General features: G+C 38.3%; 1 protein-coding gene across 4 annotated transcripts in view; it reads left to right on the top strand.

Moving 5' to 3' along the window:
* Positions 1–22,404, top strand: part of GGACT (gamma-glutamylamine cyclotransferase) — a 43,243-nt gene that overhangs the window by 11,175 nt on the left and 9,664 nt on the right. For all 4 annotated transcript variants that reach the window (XM_078778070.1, XM_068117072.2, XM_068117073.2 and 1 more), the window contains exon 2: positions 18,855–19,144. In XM_078778070.1, coding sequence (XP_078634196.1) covers positions 18,855–19,144 — 290 coding nt within the window. The remainder of the gene's footprint in view (positions 1–18,854; positions 19,145–22,404) is intronic.

Genomic DNA, 22,404 nt, shown 5'->3' with positions numbered 1-22,404 from the left:
GAATATACTGACGTCATAGGTAAAAGATTTTGAACTTTTTAATAAATATATTGATTTATGCCAAACGGTCCTCGCTAAATCAATTCGATCTGACATTGCATCATGTATAACATACGTGATGTCGCATTGATTAGTAAATAAAATACGAGCACAACAATGTAAATACTCCCTGGTGGTGAAATGTCAATAAATGCGATCAAGTGCTGTCACATTTGAGCTTCGCCATTTCTACACTTCCTCACAAACATATGCACACTGGTTCATGTGTCATGATTTGTGTGTACGGTTTTTGTGGGTTTTGAAGGTTTGTGGTTTTTAAATGTAATTTTTCACAACTTGAATAGCTATTCTTTTGTTATCATCGATAGATGAATGTTCCATACTTGTGGCAAAGCATTGATGCTGCCGAACAGTCTCTTGGCAAGGGTTAGGGTAGCTGGATTGATTTATGCAGAGCCCTGTGGTTGAGCCGTGGGTGGAGGTGCTGTTGATTATGCAGGTCGGGCGGGTGCTTTGGTTGTGCCAGAGGTTGATGATGCGGGTGATATGGTTATGTCGGGTGGGTTGGTTATGCCAGGCGATATGGTTATGCAGGGTGATATGGTTATGTCGGGTGGGTTGGTTATGCCAGGCTCTATGGTTATGCAGGGGTGATATGGTTATGTCGGGTGGGTTGGTTATGCCAGGCGATATGGTTATGCAGGGTGATATGGTTATGTCGGGTGGGTTGGTTATGCCAGGCTCTATGGTTATGCAGGGTGATATGGTTATGTCGGGTGGGTTGATTATGCCAGGCTCTATGGTTATGCAGGGTGATATGGTTATGTCAGGTGGGTTGGTTATTAGGGTGGGTTGGTTATGTTGGATTATATGGTTATGTCGGGTGGATTGGTTGGGCCAGGTGATATGGTTATGTCAGGTGGGTTGGTTATGTCAGATGGGTTGGTTATGTTGGATTATATGGTTATGCCGGGTGGATTGGTTGGGCCGGGTGATATGGTTATATCAGGTGGGATGGTTATGTCGGGTGGATTGGTTATCAGGGTGGTTCCTAAAAATGAAAGTTACAAGTACAGATACATTCAAAGTACACCGCCCCCTTGCCAAATAATTAAATATCCTACAGCGCGGCATTGCCGGGGCGCCTCCGGCGCCCGGCAATACCGCAGTGCAGCTCATAGAGGCTGCATTGGGAGGGAGAGGTGTACGCTAATTGATCAATTAATTGTATAATTAAAATCAAGAAAAGATTATCACAAGATATTTTCTTAATCAATTGGCTAATAGCATAAGTAAACCACTAGTGCTTCATCCGAAGACCTATCTTTTAGAAATTTAATTAAATAAGTCATTAATAAAAAATTAAATAAGTAATTGATTAATCAATAAATAATTAATCAATTAATCAATAAATAATTAAGTGATTAAATGATTAATCAATAAATCAAAAATATCCTTGAAAGCCACATCACTTGGTCACTCATGTCCAAATATTAGCTTCTGAGCTCAAAAGGTGCCTGAGATATTGGCCAAATGAGAAAGAAAATAAATAAATGATTAATAATGGAAATAATTAAATAATAATCATCAAAAAATTAAATTATTAATCAATTCGGTCAGGGAACACATAAACCACCACCATTTCATCAGAATCTATAACTTAAAAAAAAAAAAAATTGTCATTAATCGAAGAATTAAATAATTAATCGCTTAATTGATTAATTAACAAGTACAGATACATTCAAAGTACACCGCCCCCTTGCCAAATAATTAAATATCCTACAGCGCAGCATTGCCGGGGCGCCTCTGGCGCCCGGCAATACCGCAGCTCAATACCGCAGCAATACCGCACCAAAGCAGCTCATAGAGGCTGCTTTGGGAGGGAGAGGTGGACGCTAATTCATTGATTAATAGTATAATTAAAATCAATAAAAGATTATCACAAATTATTTTCTTAATCAATTGGCTAAGAGCATAACTAAACCACTCGTGCTTCATCCGAAGATGTATCTTTTAGAAATTTAATTAAATAACTCATTAATAAAAAATTAAATAATTGATTGATTAATCAATAAATAATTAATCGATTAAATGATTCATCAATAAATAAAAAATATCCTTGATAGCCACATCACTTGGTCACTGTCATGTCCAAATATTAGCTTCCCAGCTCAAAAGGTGCCTGAGATATTGGCGAAATGAGAAAGAAAATAAATAAATGATTAATAATGAAAATAAATAAATAATAACAATCATCAAAAAATTAAATTATTAATCAATTCGGTCACAGGACACATAAACCACCACCATTTCATCAGAATGTGTGACTGATTTTTTTAAATTTCTTTTAGTAATTAATCGAATAATTAAATAATTAATCGATTAATTGATTAATTGATTAATCAATAAATCAAAAATATCCTTGATAGCCACATCACTTGGTCACTCATGTCCAAATATTAGCTTACGAGCTCAAAAGGTGCCTGAGATATTGGCCAAATGAGAAAGAAAATAAATAATTGATTAATAATGAAAATAAATAAATAATAATCATGAAAAATTAAATTATTAATCAATTCGGTCAGAGAACACATAAACCACCCCCATTTCATCAGAATCTGTAACTTGAAAAAAAAAAATTTTTAGTCATTAATCGAATAATTAAATAAATAATCGATTAATTGATTAATTGATTAATTAATAAATCAAAAATAGCCTTTGCAGCCAAATCACCTGGTCATTGGCATGTCCAAATATCAGCTTCCTAACTCAAAAGGTGCCTGAGTTAATGGCCAGAAGAGAAAGGAAATTTGATTAATTAAATAAGTACTTAATTAATCGCTAATAATTAAATAACTCCTCAATTAACTGATTATTCAAAAAACAAAAAATACTGTTTTTGACAAAGGACTTGCTCACTACTGTGCCGAAATTTCAGCTTCCTAGCTCAAAGGATGGCTGAGATATCGTTCGAACAAACAAACAAGAAAGAAAACAAACAAGAAAACAAGTACAGATACATTCAAAGTACACTGCCCCCATGCCAAATAATTAAATATCCTACAGCGCGGCATTGCCGGAGCGCCTCCGGCGCCCGACAATACCGCAGTGCAGCTCATGGAGGCTGCATTGGGAGGGAGAGGTGTACACTAATTGATTGATTAATTGTATAATTAAAATCAATAAAAGATTATCACAAAATATTTTCTTAATCAATTGGCCAATAGCATAACTAAACCACTCGTGCTTCATCCGAAGATGTATCTTTTAGAAATTTAATTAAATAACTCATTAATAAAAAATTAAATAATTGATTGATTAATCAATAAATAATTAATCGATTAAATGATTCATCAATAAATAAAAAATATCCTTGATAGCCACATCACTTGGTCACTGTCATGTCCAAATATTAGCTTCCCAGCTCAAAAGGTGCCTGAGATATTGGCGAAATGAGAAAGAAAATAAATAAATGATTAATAATGAAAATAAATAAATAATAACAATCATCAAAAAATTAAATTATTAATCAATTCGGTCACAGGACACATAAACCACCACCATTTCATCAGAATGTGTGACTGATTTTTTTAAATTTCTTTTAGTAATTAATCGAATAATTAAATAATTAATCGATTAATTGATTAATTGATTAATCAATAAATCAAAAATATCCTTGATAGCCACATCACTTGGTCACTCATGTCCAAATATTAGCTTACGAGCTCAAAAGGTGCCTGAGATATTGGCCAAATGAGAAAGAAAATAAATAATTGATTAATAATGAAAATAAATAAATAATAATCATGAAAAATTAAATTATTAATCAATTCGGTCAGAGAACACATAAACCACCCCCATTTCATCAGAATCTGTAACTTGAAAAAAAAAAATTTTTAGTCATTAATCGAATAATTAAATAAATAATCGATTAATTGATTAATTGATTAATTAATAAATCAAAAATAGCCTTTGCAGCCAAATCACCTGGTCATTGGCATGTCCAAATATCAGCTTCCTAACTCAAAAGGTGCCTGAGTTAATGGCCAGAAGAGAAAGGAAATTTGATTAATTAAATAAGTACTTAATTAATCGCTAATAATTAAATAACTCCTCAATTAACTGATTATTCAAAAAACAAAAAATACTGTTTTTGACAAAGGACTTGCTCACTACTGTGCCGAAATTTCAGCTTCCTAGCTCAAAGGATGGCTGAGATATCGTTCGAACAAACAAACAAGAAAGAAAACAAACAAGAAAACAAGTACAGATACATTCAAAGTACACTGCCCCCATGCCAAATAATTAAATATCCTACAGCGCGGCATTGCCGGAGCGCCTCCGGCGCCCGACAATACCGCAGTGCAGCTCATGGAGGCTGCATTGGGAGGGAGAGGTGTACACTAATTGATTGATTAATTGTATAATTAAAATCAATAAAAGATTATCACAAAATATTTTCTTAATCAATTGGCCAATAGCATAACTAAACCACTCGTGCTTCATCCGAAGATGTATCTTTTAGAAATTTAATGAAATAACTCATTTATAAAAAATTAAATAATTAATTGATTACTCAATAAATAATTAATCGATTAAATGATTAATCAATAAATCAAAAATATTGTTGATAGCCACATCACTTGGTCACTGTCATGTCCAAATATTAGCTGCCCAGCTCAAAAGGTGCCTGAGATATTGGCCAAATGAGAAAGAAAATAAATAAATGATTAATAATGAAAATAAATAAATAATAATCATGAAAAAATTAAATTATTAATCAATTCGGTCAGAGAACACATAAACCACCACCATTTCATCAGAATCTGTAACTGAAAAAAGAAAAAAAAATCAGTAATTAATCGAATAATTAAATAATTAATCGATTAATTGATTAATTGATTAATCAATGAATCAAAAATATCCTTGATAGCCACATCACTTGGTCACTCATATCCAAATATTAGCTTCCGATCTCAAAAGGTGCCTGAGATATTGGCCAAATGAGAAAGAAAGTAAATAAATGATTAATAATGAAAATAAATAAATAATAATCTTTTAAAAATTAAATTATTAATCAATTCGGTCAGAGAACACATAAACCACCACCATTTCATCAGAATCTGTAACTAAAAAAAAATTAAAAATTAGCCATTAATCGAATAATTAAATAATTAATCGATTAACTGATTAATTGATTAATTAATAAATCAAAAATAGCCTTTGCAGCCAAATCACCTGGTCATTGGCATGTCCAAATATCAGCTTCCTATCTCAAAAGGTGCCTGAGTTAATGGCCAGAAGAGAAAGGAAATTTGATTAATTAAATAAGTACTTCATTAATCGCTCGTAATGAAATAACTCCTCAATTTATTGATTAATCAAAAAAAAAAAAATACTGTTTTTGACAAAGGACTTGCTCACTATTGTGCCGAAATTTCAGCTTCTTAGCTTGAAGGATGGCTGAGATATCGCCCGGACAACCAAGAAAGCAAGAAAACAAACAAACAAACAAACAACCAGAGTGAAAACTGAGTACTCTCTTTCAGCGTGCGTCACTGATGAGCCCCCTTCGGTGCCCGGCAATGACGATTTGCAATGCCTGGAGATGGCATAGGAAAGGAGCGGTGCACAACAAGTACACATACATTCAAAGTACACCGCCCCCATGCCAAATAATTAAATATCCGACAGCGCGGCATTGCCGGGGCGCCCCTGGCGCCCGGCAATACCGCAGTGCAGCTCATTGAAGCTTTATTGGGAGGGAGAGGTATACACTAATTGATTGATTAATTGTATAATTAAAATCAATAAAAGATTATCACAAAATATTTTCATAATCAATTGGCTAATAGCATAACTAAACCATCCGAAAATGTATCTTTTAGAAATTTAATGAAATAGGTCATTAATAAAAAATTAAATAAATAATTGATTAATCAATAAATAATTAATCGATTAATCAATAAATAATTAATCGATGAAATGATTAATCAATAAATCAAAAATATCCTTGATAGCCACATCACTTGGTCACTGTCATGTCCAAATATTAGCTTCCCAGCTCAAAAGGTGCCTGAGATATTGGCCAAATGAGAAAGAAAATAAATAAATGATTAATAATGAAAAAATAATAATAATCATCATTAAAAAATTAAATTATTAATCAATTCGGTCACAGAACATATAAACCACCACCATTTCATCAGAATCTGTAACTGATTTTTTTTTTTTTGGAATTAATCGAATAATTAAATAATTAATCGATTAATTCATTAATCAATAAATCAAAAATATCCTTGATAGCCAAATCACCTGGTCACTCATGTCCAAATATTAGCTTCCGAGCTCAAAAGGTGCCTGAGATATTGGCCAAATGAGAAAGAAAATAAATAAATGATTAATAATGAAAATAAATAAATAATAATCATAAAAAAATTAAATTATTAATCAATTCGGTCAGAGAACACATAAACCACCACCATTTCATCAGAATCTTTAACTTAAAAAAAATTTTTTTTTCGTCATTAATCGAATAATTAAATAATTAATCGATTAATTGATTAATTGATTAATTAATAAATCAAAAATAGCCTTTGCAGCCAAATCACCTGGTCATTGGCATGTCCAAATATCAGCTTCCTAACTTAAAAGGTGCCTGAGTTAATGGTCAGAAGAGAAAGGAAAATTAATTAATTAAATAAGTACTTAATTAATCGCTAATAATTAAATAACTCCTCAATTTATTGATTAATCAAAAAACAAAAAATACTGTTTTTGACAAAGCACTTGCTCACTATTGTGCCGAAATTTCAGCTTCCTAGCTCAAAGGATGGCTGAGATATCGTCCGGACAAACAAACAAGAAAACAAACAAGTACAGATACATTAAAAGTACACCACCCCCATGCCAAATAATTAAATATCCTACAGCGCGGCATTGCCGGGGCGCCTCAGGCGCCCGGCAATACCGCAGTAAGCAGCTCATAGAGGCTGCATTGGGAGGGAGAGGTGTACACTAATTGATTGATTAATTGTATAATTAAAATCAATAAAAGATTATCACAAAATATTTTCTTAATCAATTGGCCAATAGCATAACTAAACCACTCGTGCTTCATCCGAAGATGTATCTTTTAGAAATGTAATTAAATAAGTCATTTATAAAAAAATCAATAATTCATCGATTAATCAATAAATAATTCATCGATTAAATGATTAATCAATAAATAAAAAATATCCTTGATAGCCACATCACTTGGTCACTGTCATGTCCAAATATTAGCTTCCCAGCTCAAAAGGTGCCTGAGATATTGGCCAAATGAGAAAGAAAATAAATAAATGATTAATAATGAAAATAAATAAATTATAATCATTAAAAAATTAAATTATTAATCAATTCGGTCACAGAACACATAAACCACCACCATTTCATCAGAATCTGTGACATTAAAAAAACAAATTTTAGTCATTAATCGAATAATTAAATAATTAATCGATTAATTAATTAATTGATTAATTAATAAATCAAAAATAGCCTTTGCAGCCAAATCACCTGGTCATTGGCATGTCCAAATATCAGCTTCCTAACTCAAAAGGTGCCTGAGTTAATGGTCAGAAGAGAAAGGAAATTTGATTAATTAAATAAGTACTGAATTAATCGCTAATAATTAAATAACTTCTCAATTACTTGATGATTCAAAAAACAAAAATACCGTTTTTGACAAAGGACTTGCTCACTACTGTGCCGAAATTTCAGCTTCCTAGCTCAAAGGATGGCTGAGATATCGCCCGGACAAACAAACAAGAAAGCAAGAAAACAAACAAGAAAGCAAGAAAACAAGTACAAATACATTCAAAGTACACCGCCCCATGCCAAATAATTAAATATGCTGCAGCGCGGCATTGCCGGGGCGCCTCCGGCACCCGGCAATACCGCAGTGCAGCTCATTGAGGCTGCATTGGGAGGGAGAGGTGTGCACTAATTGATTGATTAATTGTATAATTAAAATCAATAAAAGATTATCACAAAATATTTTCATAATCAATTGGCTAATCGCATAACTAAACCACTAGTGCTTCATCCGAAGATGTATCTTTTAGAAATTTAATTAAATAAGTCATTTATAAAAAATTAAATAATTAATTGATTACTCAATAAATAATTAATCGATTAATCAATATATACTTAATAGATGAAATGATTAATCAATAAATCAAAAATATCCTTGATAGTCACATCACTTGGTCACTCATGTCCAAATATTAGCTTCCCAGCTCAAAAGGTGCCTGAGATATTGGCCAAATGAGAAAGAAAATAAATAAATGATTAATAATGAAAATAAATAAATAATAATCATAAAAAAATTAAATTATTAATCAATTTGGTCAGAGAACACATAAACTACCACTATTTCATCAGAATCTGTAAGTTAAAAAAAAAAATTTTTTTTGTCATTAATCGAATAATTAAATAATTAATCGATTAATTGATTAATTAATAAATCAAAAATATCCTTTGCAGCCAAATCACCTGGTCATTGGCATGTCCAAATATCAGCTTCCTAACTCAAAAGGTGCCTGAGTTAATGGTCAGAAGAGAAAGGAAATTTGATTAATTAAATAAGTACTTAATTAATCGCTAATAATTAAATAACTCCTCAATTTATTGATTAATCAAAAAAAAATACTGTTTTTGAGAAAGGACTTGCTCACTACTGTGCCGAAATTTCAGCTTCCTAGCTCAAAGGATGGCTGAGATATCATCCGGACAAACAAACAAGAAAACAAGAAAGCAACCAAGAAAACAAACAAACAACCAGAGTGAAAACTGAGTACTCTCTTTCAGCGTGCGTCACTGCCGAGCCCCCTTCGGTGCCCGGCAATGACGATTTGCAATGCCTGGAGATGGCATAGGAAAGGAGCGGTGTACAATAAAAGTTATGCTCCTAACACTTACATTTTTTCTTCTATGTATGAAAAAACTCTTGTGGTGAAATTTTAAGCCATTTGGACTAAATTTAGGGGTTGCAGACAGAGTTTGTAATTGCACATATTTGGCTCGCATAAATGTTTGGAGTTGATTATTTATTCTCCACTGCTATACTTGTGATTTTGACCATTACAGTTGACCTATGACCTTGCTATGTACCGCACATTTTGAAGTTGTTTTTAAGTTAATTGAATACAGTACAGCTGTACTTAGTCCTTGAGCCAGACCAAAAGTAATGCTCCGGCGGGGGGAGTAATTCTCATTATGATTTTCCATTAGACCAATGTCTCAAGTGTCAGAAAAGGTGTGATGGACATCTGAGAACGGTAGCTTAGTGCCCGGATGGACGCCATCTTTGAAACCACCCAGCTCGAAAATGCCCATTTGGTGGGGTACATTGTTGTACGTGTATCTGGACTTCTATACTAGCTATCGATGTGCGGTTGACGACTAAATATACGTCCGATGTGTACCGTCTAAATAAAAAATAATATGAAGCATTTTGTTTTAGATTAATTATTATAAAAATCAATTATCGAAAAAAAATCATATATTTTTCAATATTTTATTATTAGACTTGTACTTTTTTTAGTGAAACAACACTGGTATGATTTTCCAAATTATGCATTGTGCTACACCGTTTATCTGTCTATAAAAATAACTCAAAAACTAAAACATATCATCCACCACGAGTTTACAACAAATAAATGTAAAGAGGCATAAAATGACTTAGGCCGCCGCTGGCATTATCTATTCTGACGATAACGCAAGTTAGGAATGTCGTACGGAGAGGATTTTAACACCATACGATATCTAATAAGCAGGCGGAAATTGTTACATAGGAAATCTGCACTTTGGTGGCCATCTTGGATTTCAAAATGGCCGCCAATTATATTAATTATTCATTACTAGAGTTTGGAAAGACGTATGGAGCTGATTTTAACACCATACGATGTATATTCCTAATAAGCAAGCGTAGGTATCATTGAACATGTCATGTTTTAGTCAAATAACACCGGTATGATCTTCCAAATTATACATTTTGCTAAACCGTTTATCTGTCTATAAAGATTTTCAGGCAATTTGGCCTGCATTATAATAGAGAACAACATATGCTATACAATATACAGTGCACACAAAGTTAATCATCAGAGTCGCCATCAGAGTCATTGGCATCCTGAGCCACGATAGCATCATCCTGCACCATGTTGGAGCATCCCTGCAGCTTACACACAACAGTGCACTTCAACCCATTCAGTATGCAGGAGCAATCTGACGGTCGACACGTCCTTCTGCATGTGCATGAGATGAGATTCAAGACGACATCTGGAGCTGGTAGACCCGCCATCCATCGGATTGTGAGCGAACCGCCATCATCGAGTTCCCAACCATGTCCTGCTGATGGTGTTGGGACGTCTGGTAGGTTTTCAAGGCTGCGTCGCCAGATAGCCGCCTGATAGTTGGCCCTAAGCGTATGCTGCATCAAGGAGTCTTCACAAGGCGGCAATTGTCCAGATTCGATCTGGCCCTTCTTTGCACAGAACATGTGATAACGGAGCGAATTAACACCGACGATCTTCGTGTTCTTGGCGTACAGCTGACACGTGAAGGCCTGAATGCTATTGAAGACGTCTGTTGGTACATTCCACGAAGATCCCAGATCTGTGAATGCTTGAAGATACAGCTCATTCGCTTGCACAAGCTTCAAAGCCTTTATCTTTCCTTGGCTAGCCAGAGCACTCACAGTGTCACACCCGCTCCATGCATGAAGCCCTGGCAATGCACTGCAAACTCCAGACCCCAATACCGCAGCCAACTTTCCAACGTCGATCATTCTGACTCGAACCTTTGTTCCTCGTCTGATGAAGAGCTGACTATCGATGGTTCTGCTGAGATGAAGACTGATGATCAGAACGTCGGTGTCATCTGCCACTAAGATGATCGTCTTGTAGTGGGTAGCGGCGTGCTTTGCGTGGAGAAACATACGCGTGTCTGCTTCCTCGTGGCTACATTCGAGTGCTTGCACCAACTTCCACCTATCGCGGGTCAGTACCAGACATTTTTCACCACAGGTGACATACAGTGTTCTGTTGCCTAGCTTTTCGCGATTTGTTTCATGTTTCCACGACTCCGCCAGAAATTGAAATGCCTGTACAACTCGGGGCATGTTTCGTGGAGTTGCGTCATCTGTGCATAGTACACTGGTAGATATCTAGCATAGTTCACCTTGTTCATTGCGAAACACCAAGGGATCACTCTTCTGACACAAGCCAAGTGAAGCATCCAGTCGCCTTCTCTATCCGCACGAATCAACCCCAGCAGGGTCTCTACCATATCAATATACATCATCCAGAAGCGAGCCAGGTCTCCATGTTTGGTTCGCAGAAAATGTAGGTATTTCGCGAACATGTCAAAGCTCTGTACACATGAATCATCATCGAGAGCAGCAGCGAGAGTCTCGTGGCAAACATCCTCCTTGATGCTGCGAATTTTGAGGTCAGTGCTTCGAATCTGGGGTTCCTTGTCAGGATGATTGCTTTCTATCCACACCTGGAAGCCCTTCCAAATGATGCGCATTAGTGCCTCATACATCAACTTGTGGAGTCGCACAGCACGGTTGTATTGCTTGCCTTCCAGAACCCTGTTGATGGAACCTTCAGCGATTACTCCTGACTCAACAGCTACATCCCGAAGGCCTGCATCTCCAAACATTTTCCCAATGCTCGACATGAAGTTACAGATGGTATGGAAGTTCCCCATCATGAGCACGATTCTTCCATATCGATCCATCTTTCCATGCTATTTCGGTCGCCTTAGCAAATAGTGCCTGGTCTAGCACCACCGGTATACGCTCAAGCTGAAGTGATGACATGATGTTCAGAGCTTCTCTGAGGATTTCTTGCACTGTTGCCATATCTGTGGCAGGCGCGTTTATAGTCGGCAGGTAGCCAACTACATCTTCCGTCACCTGAACACGATCTCTAGTCATGATGTTGAAACCAGTCCACGAACTGATTGTCTGGTCGCATGGTTCCAGCATGCGAGTCATAATCCATATGTGATTTCGGCGCTGCGCAAGGGATGTTGCGCCTGCAAGAGTGTCAGAAAGATCTGCAGGCTTGATTGCAGGTGGGCCCTCTCGTTTCCCACCGCTGTATATTGGAACTAAATCGCTGGATGACGGGATAGATCGCTTCTTATCTGCTTTGGATACTGCCGATGGAGGTTGGGGCGGCAAACACGACTGCGACTTCGGTTGGACGATGATACCGTTGACGTGATGCGATGTTCCGCCACCACTCAGCGATTCCTCTTGCCTGTCGATGTTATCGAATGCTAATACAGTCGGGACCGAAGGGTGCACATGTGACGGAAGTGGTACTGTATCTTTCTCCACACTTGCTAATTTGTCTATGCATAGCGCTGTCTCGATTTCTTCCAGAACTGTGTGCGAACATCCGTGCCCGAGTCGATTCAATATTCTGATGACCTCTGTATTACCGGTGAGCGTTTTCATGACCCACGGAAGTAGGACATGCTTCGATGTTCTGATGGTACCCCGGTGTACAGCATTGATGATATCTTGAGCCATCGACCATACCAGTGTGTCGGCACGCGCAGAGCTACCCCCACTCCCGCAAATCAAAGTATGCAGAAATACACGAAGAGAATCTGGTATCTTCACGTAATCTGAAGTGAGTTCTGCTGGCTGAGGCGGCCAACGTTCATTGTAATGAGCATCTTTGATCTGGTGTCGCAGTGAAGTAGCTGCACGCACAATGTTACTTTCACCGTCCGTTCGTTCAAATGCTTTCACTTCTGCTTTCAGGTTTACGCACTCTGCAGCAATCTCTCGCTTTGTCAGATTATCGGGCATCAAGTATACACGGTGTTTCACATTGAAGAAGATGAGCGATTCTCCAAACTCTCTTTGTAATGTGCGCTGCAGATTCTTCTTGATGGAGTCACGAACATCAACTGAAAATGTATCTGAAGACAGGATATCTGTTGCAACATCAACTATTGGAACAATCCTCGGGTTCAAGAACAAGTCAGTGTGAATGAAATTGAATATACATCGTATCATTTCTTTTTTCTCGATATTATCTTCAATGTCAGTTTCTACTTGAGGTTTTTGGGGCCGTGTGTAGTTTCTATAGCAGGAGAAGTGGTAGTGAGCCTCAGCTGCAACCATATCTCGTGTAGTCAATGCCAAAACTCTCTCATCATTGCGAGCTGTCGCAGCATCTCTTATTGTCTTATCTGCTCGAAGTTCAACAGCCAAGACAACTGTTTCACGGGTACGACTGCCTTTTATGAATTTTGAAGCACGCTGGCAAAAAATGCATTTATCATCGTAGACCGTTGAAGTTGATCCTGTCTCTTCCCGTGATGATCGCCGTCGCACCGCATCGCCAGTATCAACTGAAGAACTTCTAGCTGCATTGGTCAAAGTAGCTAGGTGGTTTTTGTGAGTGAAGTCTGATCTACAAGCCCTATGGTATAATATTGGAATATTAGGAAGTTCAACTGCGCCTTCTTGGACTAGTTTTAGAATTGGATAAAAGTTTCTAACTGCGGCTGCCTCACACAATGTCTTCCAAGAACTGTTGCCCGCTGCCTTGCTTAGTTCAGAGAGTGGCGACTTCTTGCTGCACAGGATGCACGTTCCAGACTCAGGTTCAATCTTCGCCCGTTTCGCCTCGACACCGGCCATCTCAGCTGAAAGAACAAAAAGACTGACGTTAGATTACTCCGATATCCGAAAAGCTCGCCAGCTTACATAGACATACTCATCCAAGTCAGTGAACATGTTAGATGGCGCCACAATACAACTCTATAATAGAGTTGTATGTGGCGCCATCTAACATGTTCACTTTTAGTTCTTAAGCCACCCACCTCCCCTCCCCCCCTCAGAAATTAATCAGGTCACCGCAACAAATCTCAGACTGAGATATAGAATATAGAATATAGATATAGAATAGACTGACGTCACTTTCGGCACCGGGTTCTGTGGGTTGATTATCGGCGGGAAATTCCAACTGACATAGTTTCGGTTTGTGGAAAGTGCATGCCTTTTCATATATTTTTTGTGTAAACTCGTGGTGGATGATATGTTTTAGTTTTTGAGTTATTTTTATAGACAGATAAACGGTGTAGCACAATGCATAATTTGGTAAATCATACCAGTGTTGTTTCACTAAAAAAGTACAAGTCTAATAATAAAATATTGAAAAATATATGATTTTTTTTCGATAATTGATTTTTATAATAATTAATCTAAAACAAAATGCTTCATATTATTTTTTATTTAGACGGTACACATCGGACGTATATTTAGTCGTCAACCGCACATCGATAGCTAGTATAGAAGTCCAGATACACGTGCAACAATGTACCCCACCAAATGGGCATTTTCGAGCTGGGTGGTTTCAAAGATGGCGTCCATCCGGGCACTAAGCTACCGTTCTCAGATGTCCATCACACCTTTTCTGACACTTGAGACATTGGTCTAATGGAAAATCATAATGAGAATTACTCCCCCCGCCGGAGCATTCACTTCAAAATATGGCCGGTTGGCTCAAGGACTAACTCTGGTGTATGCAGTTGCTCTCATTGAAGAGTACAATCGTCTCCTGACAAGGGATGAACAGCAAACCCAGTATCTGCTTCAAGTTGTGACAGAACATCGCAAGAGATTTCCCGACTGCAGGAAATCAACGCTTATCGGGCACAAACATTGAGTGGCTGGCAACCAATGAGTCGCTTGGAGTTTGCAAAAAAAGCACCTAAAGGACTCTCAGACTGTGAGAAACAAGATTCTGTGGGCTTTCATGTGTCTTTCACTGAGGAGAGGCTTCCGTCTAGCCAATATGCCACAAAGCCCAGATCGGTGGAGTGTTGCAGTGATGGTTGTCCTTCTGGAAGTTTCTCCCATCTCCACACAGGATCTCTGGAGCTCAGCCAGAGTGACCATCGGGTTCTTGGTCACCTCTCTTACCAAGGCCCTTCTCCCCCGATTGCTCAGTTTGGCCGGGCGGCCAGATCTAGGAAGAGTCCTGGTTGTTCCAAACCTCTTCCATTTAAGGATTATGGAGGCCACTGTGCTCTTGGGAACCTTCAATGCAGCAGACATTTTTTTTGTAGGCTTCCCCAGATCTGTGCCTCGACACAATCCTGTCTCTGAGCTCTGCAGGTAGTTCCTTCGACCTCATGGCTTGGTTTTGCTCTGACATGCATTGTCAGCTGTGAGACCTTATATAGACAGGTGTGTGCCTTTCCAAATCATGTCGAATCAATTGAATTTACCACAGGTAGACTCCAATCAAGGTGTAGAAACATCTCAAAGATGATCAAGGTAAATGGGAGGCACCTGAGCTAAATTTGAAGTGTCATAGCAAAGGGTCTGAATACTTATGTCAATGTGATATTTCAGTTTTTTCTTTTTAAGAATTTAGCAAAACTTTCTAAAATCCTGTTTTCTCTTTGTCCTTGTGGGGTATTGAGTGGAGATTGATGAGGGAAAAATGAATTTAAACGATTTCAGCATAAGGCTGCAACATAACAAAATGTGAAAAAAGTGAAGGGGTCTGAATACTTTCTGAATGCACTGTACATACATACACCACACAATTTGCTTGGTACCGCTCTGAAGTGCCGTCACGTTGGCATGACAACGCTCGAGTGTACTGAAACAAAAGAAACCAGAAGCACACTCACTTCGATCAAACAGGCTTTGCGTGTTGAAGCATTGCTAAATATGATGGTCGTGTCGATTACCTCACTCATGACTTACTTTTGTGACAAACCAAAATATTTGCAAAGAGGAGAGAATCTTTTAAAATCTGATCGTGTGGAAACCCTTTTATATTTTCCAGGAGAACCTGGGGTAGTTTTTCAAAGTGAGCATGAAAGAGAAATGTTAGAGTTGTGGTTCGGGTTCGTTATCATATCGCACCCTGTACAAGCGGATGCGCATCATGTTGCCCCATATATTCCCTCTATGTGTTCTTTGGAAAGTCGTGCTGGGAAGCGTTCAGCATTCATGATACAGATTAATAATATCACATGGATTATTTCATAGTAAATTAGATTCAGTACTTTATTTATTAGTTCATGGATAAACGCATTTGAAGTATAATTATTTTTCCTGATAAAAGTAATGATGACTCCCCACATTTACAGGCACAGGTAGTGGACAAAAAATGGAAACACCAATCTAAAATCACTTAATAGGGGTTGAACCACCATGTGCGACCATTAGGTACCATGGCTTAGGGTCCACCAGCGTCTGGAATTCTGCAGGAGTCAGAATCATTGGAATCTCCTGCGATGAAGCTAACTCCGAGGGTCTTTCACTCACTCACCGCAGGCAGGTTGGTGGTCTTTCTGTCTTCTACCGACTCCTCTCTGGCCTTGTTCCGCCAGCTCTGTTTGTGCTCTGTGCCCCTAATATTCCTAGAGGTCGCACAAGATCTGCCTGCAACCCTCTGATGGTTAAACTGCCAAAATCTAGGCTCTCTGCTCACCTTCACTCCTTCATTCCCCTTTTCTCCCACCTCTGGAACAAACTCACCCACTCCCTTCAATCCCACTCCTCCCTCCAGGTATTTAAAACAGCTGTCCACCACCATCTCTTATCTTCCCCCATCCAAAACCTTGATCTTTTCTACCCCCGCTAATTTTCACCCCAGATACACTTTTTTTTTTTGAAATTCCAACTTCTATCCTGGAAGTCCTTGCAGTGTTGATATGTTTGAAACCTCTACCATCTCCCCCCAAGCCCTCTCCCTTCCACATTTCTCTCGGTGTCTTGCTCTCAAATGTTGGGTTTGTGTCCTTCCCCCTCTCTCCCCATCTTGTGTTCTGCTCCCCTTATTTTGTGTTTTATCTGTCTTTTGACTTTTTGTATGATTAATGTTAGCTCTTTCACGAGCCTCGATCTTGTATACAAACAAAAAAAAGAAAAAAGAAAAAAAAAAAGGAGGGATGCGGTACCATTCTTCCTCAAGAAAGTCAATCAACTCACAGCTGTTTGAAGGACGTGGAAAACGCTGTATCAGGCGTCGTTTCAGAATATCCCAAAAATGCTCAATTGGGTTCCGATTAGTGACTGAGAAGGCCATAAAATATGGATAACATCAGTGCCATGCTCATCAAACCATTGGACGACCACACGTGCTCTGTGGATGGGGGGCATATTGGAGGTTTATTGCCATGGCCTTTTTTGTAATTATAAAAAGGGTTAAACTAGAACGACACTTTGACGTCACGACGTCGACCGAAATACTTCCTCCCACATTATTACATCATTATAATACTTGTACCAAGTTTGATTTAAATCCATTCAGCTATTCTCAAGTTATTCACATTTTTACCTCACATGACCTCTAACCTTTGACATCTTGACTGCAAAATCTCATCAGTTCATCTTTTCATCATGATACATACCTGTATCAAGTTTGAATTAGATCCTTTTAACCGTTCTCAAGTTATAAACTTATTACAAACTTTGACCTTTGACTTCTTGACCTCAAAATCAAATCAGTTCATCTTTACATCATTATACATACTTGTACCAACTTTGGCCAGAATGTCATCACTGATTCACAAGTTATCGCGATAACAGGATTTTTACCTAATATGACCTCTGACCGTTGGCCTTTGACCTCGTGACCCCAACATCTAATCAGTTCATCTTTACCTCATTGTCCATACCTGCACCAAGTTTGACTAAGATCCCTTCAGCTGTTATCAGGTTATCACAGTAATGAGAACCTATCACGGACGGACGGACAACATGAAAACATATTGCCTCTGGCGACTTCGTCAGCGGAGGCATGAAATCCGCTGCAATACAAAAATAACGAAGGATCAAACTAAGAAATCAAAGAACAAGAAACCAGAGAGAAGAAATCAGAATCCAGTGAATTAAAAACAAGAAAACCAAAAATCAATAAACAAGAATCAGGTAAAGCAAATAATATCTCAGGTAAAGATATCTCAGGTAAAGCAAGTAAAACCATAACCAATCATTTGTCCACTTGGCTTATCCCCATAGCCTCAACTGCTTGCGGATGGGGGACAAAAATGAGGGGCGGGGGGCAAAAATGAGGGGTGAGGGCCTTTGTCTCGGGGAACAACAGCAGGAACGGGAAGGAACAGGAGAGGGGTAGCTGAGGGAAACCCCCAGCGGTCTGCCTCATCCCTTACCATATGTCGCTAAAAACGACAAATCACCATATTTGTTCCATCCGTCGTTGCTTAACACTTGGTTCCTTCGGAAAATGATAAAAGCTGCAGATATGACTCTCCAATTGGTGATTACAATCTGGAATGAAACACTGTACTATTTTCGCACAGCTACGGTGGCCATATTCCATGAGAGTGTAAAACCAGGCCGTGCGTTGTTCTACATGACGTCGTCGCTTCGGTGTTCTTTTGTGGTTTATTATTTTTGAAATCCGATAAAACGTTCTTGTTATGGTACGGGTGCAATTCCCACGAGAGAATGTCACTTCCTTCCATTGGAGTCATTGTAATTGCTTCAGCCGTTATTGTGCTGGGCACGATGACATTTATCAACAATTCTGTGGATGAATAATTCGGCGTTTTTTGATATCTCTTGATATGGTACTTTAATGATGTAATCTTGTGTATTTTTCATCTTTGTGAGTGAAGAAAACCTTCAAGAATAGAAGGTCTGAGAAAACTCTATGCTAGTTGTAAAGCGTACAATTTTGTACTCATTTGAATGGGCGGCCATTTTCTCACGTACCATCCCTACATGTGGAATACGATTGTACACCATGATAAAAACACTTCTTTGCTGTTCAATCGTTTCGCTGTGTGTTCCTTTGTAGATACCATGGATCTCGTTTTTGTTTATGGAACCTTGAAGACGTCGCAGCCAAACCATAATGTACTGGAGAAAGAAATCGGCAAAGCAGAGTTTGTGGGAAACGCCCGCACTGTCTTACAATTCCCGCTTGTTATCCGAGGAAAATACAACATTCCTTACTTGCTAAACAGTCCCGGAAGAGGACACCAAATCTTCGGAGAGGTCTATCGTGTCGACCACGCCATGCTGACAACCCTCGATCACTTTGAAGGCGTACCGACGCATTATCAGCGACGGTCGATCACTGTTGAGGTCAGTTTCCGGGATGTCGGAGAATTGTGTGTAAATGGATAAGCATGTGGTATGTCATGGTCTGGGGCCCATTAGGACTATCACTAGGATATTCTGAAGGTCATTGAACTTTGGTAAGATTTTTTCTGACGTTCCATGGCTTCTGCCATTTGGACAATTTCCAATTTTCCCCTCAACCTGGTTTGTGTTTCAATCGAACATGGTTTTCTTTCCCACCCTTAACGCCATCACATAAAATGGGAATGTTTAAGGCTGGTTTCATGCAAATACTGGATTTCTAAAGATTTTCAGTTTATTTATTTCTTTATTTTTGCATACGTAGTTCATAAATTATTATCCACTTTTTTTTTTCTATCCCCCATTTAATTCGCAAGTCTGTTTATGAGATTCCATTAGGAAACGAGCCATTTTTGGCAATGATGCCGAACTCGTGTTGTCTAGTCGGAGAGTTCTACTTGACCAAGCCGATAAACATAGGTCACCCTGAAGACCAGAAGGAGCTCATGAGAGACAGATTGTGGGAGTCGGAGTGAGGCTTGGGAAGGGGCAACTTCGAGATCAAGTGGCATACTGAGACTTGGGGTCGTGATAGAAAGATACCCCCAAGGGGCTTGCAGCACTTGCTCCCAACACCATCCGTGCATTGGACTTTCTTGGGCACGCTGTGGCTTGGTTCACGTCTTGGTCTTGCTAGTCCTCTGATTGGCCTTCAGTTATTAGAGTTAGCCATGATCTTTCTGTTAGCCGTGATTGATGTGAAATCAGCAGTGGTTGGATCATGGCTGATGATAATGCCCCGCAGCTCCAAAAAACGCCTTGTTAGTTTCAATCATCAGGAACGCCTAGTTAGTTTCAATCAACATGAACGCTTAGTTGGTTTCAATCAACATGAACGCTTAGTTAGTTTCAATCAACATGAACGCTGAGTTAGTTTCAATCAACACAAATGCGTAGTTAGTTTCAATCAACATGAACGCCGAGTTAGTTTCAATCAACACAAACGCGGATTTAGTTTCAATCAACATGAACGCCTCGTTAGTTTCAATCAACATGAATACTTAGTTGGTTTCAATCAACATGAACGCACAGTTAGTTTCAATTAACATGAATGCCTGGTTGGTTTCAATCAACATGAACGCATAGTTAGTTTCAATTAACATGAATGCCTGGTTGGTTTCAATCAACATGAACGCGTAGTTAGTTTCAATCAACATGAACGCCTAGTTAGTTACAATTAACATGAATGCCTGGTTGGTTTCAAGTAACATGAATGCCTGGTTGGTTTCAATCAACATGAACGCCTAGTTATTTTCAATCAACACAAACGCCTAGTTAGTTTCAATCAACATGAACGCTTAGTTAGTTTCAATCAACACAAACGCCTGGTTAGTTTCAATTAACATGAATGCCTGGTTGGTTTCAATCAACATGAACGCCCCGTTGGTTTCAATTAACATGAACGCCTAGTTAGTTTCAATCAACACAAACACGTAGTTAGTTTCAATCAACATGAATGCTTAGTTGGTTTCAATCAACATGAACGCCTAGTTAGTTTCAATTTACATGAATGCCTGGTTGGTTTCAATCAACATGAATGCTTAGTTAGTTTCAATTTACATGAATGCCTGGTTGGTTTCAATCAACATGAACGCCGAGTTAGTTTCAATTGACATGAATGCCTGGTTGGTTTCAATCAACATGAACACCTAGTTAGTTTCAATCAACATGAATGCTTAGTTGGTTTCAATCAACATGAACGCACAGTTAGTTTCAATTAACATGAATGCCTGGTTGGTTTCAATCAACATGAACGCATAGTTAGTTTCAATTAACATGAATGCCTGGTTGGTTTCAATCAACATGAACGCGTAGTTAGTTTCAATCAACATGAACGCACAGTTAGTTTCAATTGACATGAATGCCTGGTTGGTTTCAATCAACATGAACACCTAGTTAGTTTCAATCAACATGAATGCTTAGTTGGTTTCAATCAACATGAATGCTTAGTTAGTTTCAATTTACATGAATGCCTGGTTGGTTCCAATCAACATGAACGCCGAGTTAGTTTCAATTGACATGAATGCCTGGTTGGTTTCAATCAACATGAACGCCGAGTTAGTTTCAATCAACATGAACGCCTCATTAGGTTCAATCAACACAAATGCCGAGTTCGTTTCAATCAACATGAACGCCTAGTTAGTTTCAATCAATATGAATGCCTAGTTAGTTTCAATCAACATGAACGCCTCGTTAGTTTCAATCAACATGAACGCCTCGTTAGTTTCAATCAACATGAACACCTAGTTAGTTCCAATTAACATGAATGCCTGGTTGGTTTCAATCAACATGAACGCGTAGTTTGTTTCAATCAACATGAATGCCTCATTAGTTTCAATCAACATGAATGCTTAGTTGGTTTCAATCAACATGAACGCCCCGTTAGTTTCAATCAACATGATCGCCTCGTTAGTTTCAATCAACATGAACGCCCCGTTAGTTTCAATCAACATGAACGCATAGTTAGTTTCAATCAACACAAACACGTAGTTAGTTTCAATCAACATGAACACCTAGTTAGTTTCAATCAACATGAATGCTTAGTTGGTTTCAATCAACATGAACGCCTAGTTAGTTTCAATTTACATGAATGCCTGGTTGGTTTCAATCAACATGAATCCTTAGTTAGTTTCAATTTACATGAATGCCTGGTTGGTTTCAATCAACATGAACGCCGAGTTAGTTTCAATTTACATGAATGCCTGGTTGGTTTCAATCAACATGAACGCCTCGTTAGGTTCAATCAACACAAATGCCGAGTTCGTTTCAATCAACATGAACGCCTACTTAGTTTCAATCAATATGAATGCCTCGTTAGTTTCAATCAACATGAACGCCTCGTTAGTTTCAATCAACATGAACGCCTGGTTGGTTTCAATCAACATGAACGCCTCGTTAGTTTCAATCAACACAAACGCCGAGTTCGTTTCAATCAACATGAACGCCTAGTTAGTTTCAATCAATATGAATGCCTCGTTAGTTTCAATCAACATGAACGCCTCGTTAGTTTCAATCAACATGAACGCCTGGTTGGTTTCAATCAACATGAACGCCTCGTTAGTTTCAATCAACACAAACGCCGAGTTCGTTTCAATCAACATGAACGCCGAGTTCGTTTCAATCAACACAAACGCCGAGTTCGTTTCAATCAACATGAACGCCTAGTTAGTTTCAATCAATATGAATGCCTAGTTAGTTTCAAT

This window comes from Myxine glutinosa, chromosome 5, assembly GCF_964187855.1.
Source record: "Myxine glutinosa chromosome 5, kmMyxGlut1.1, whole genome shotgun sequence".
In the NCBI taxonomy this organism is placed as follows: Eukaryota; Metazoa; Chordata; class Myxini; order Myxiniformes; family Myxinidae; genus Myxine; species Myxine glutinosa.
This window is presented reverse-complemented; position numbering and strand designations above follow the sequence as displayed.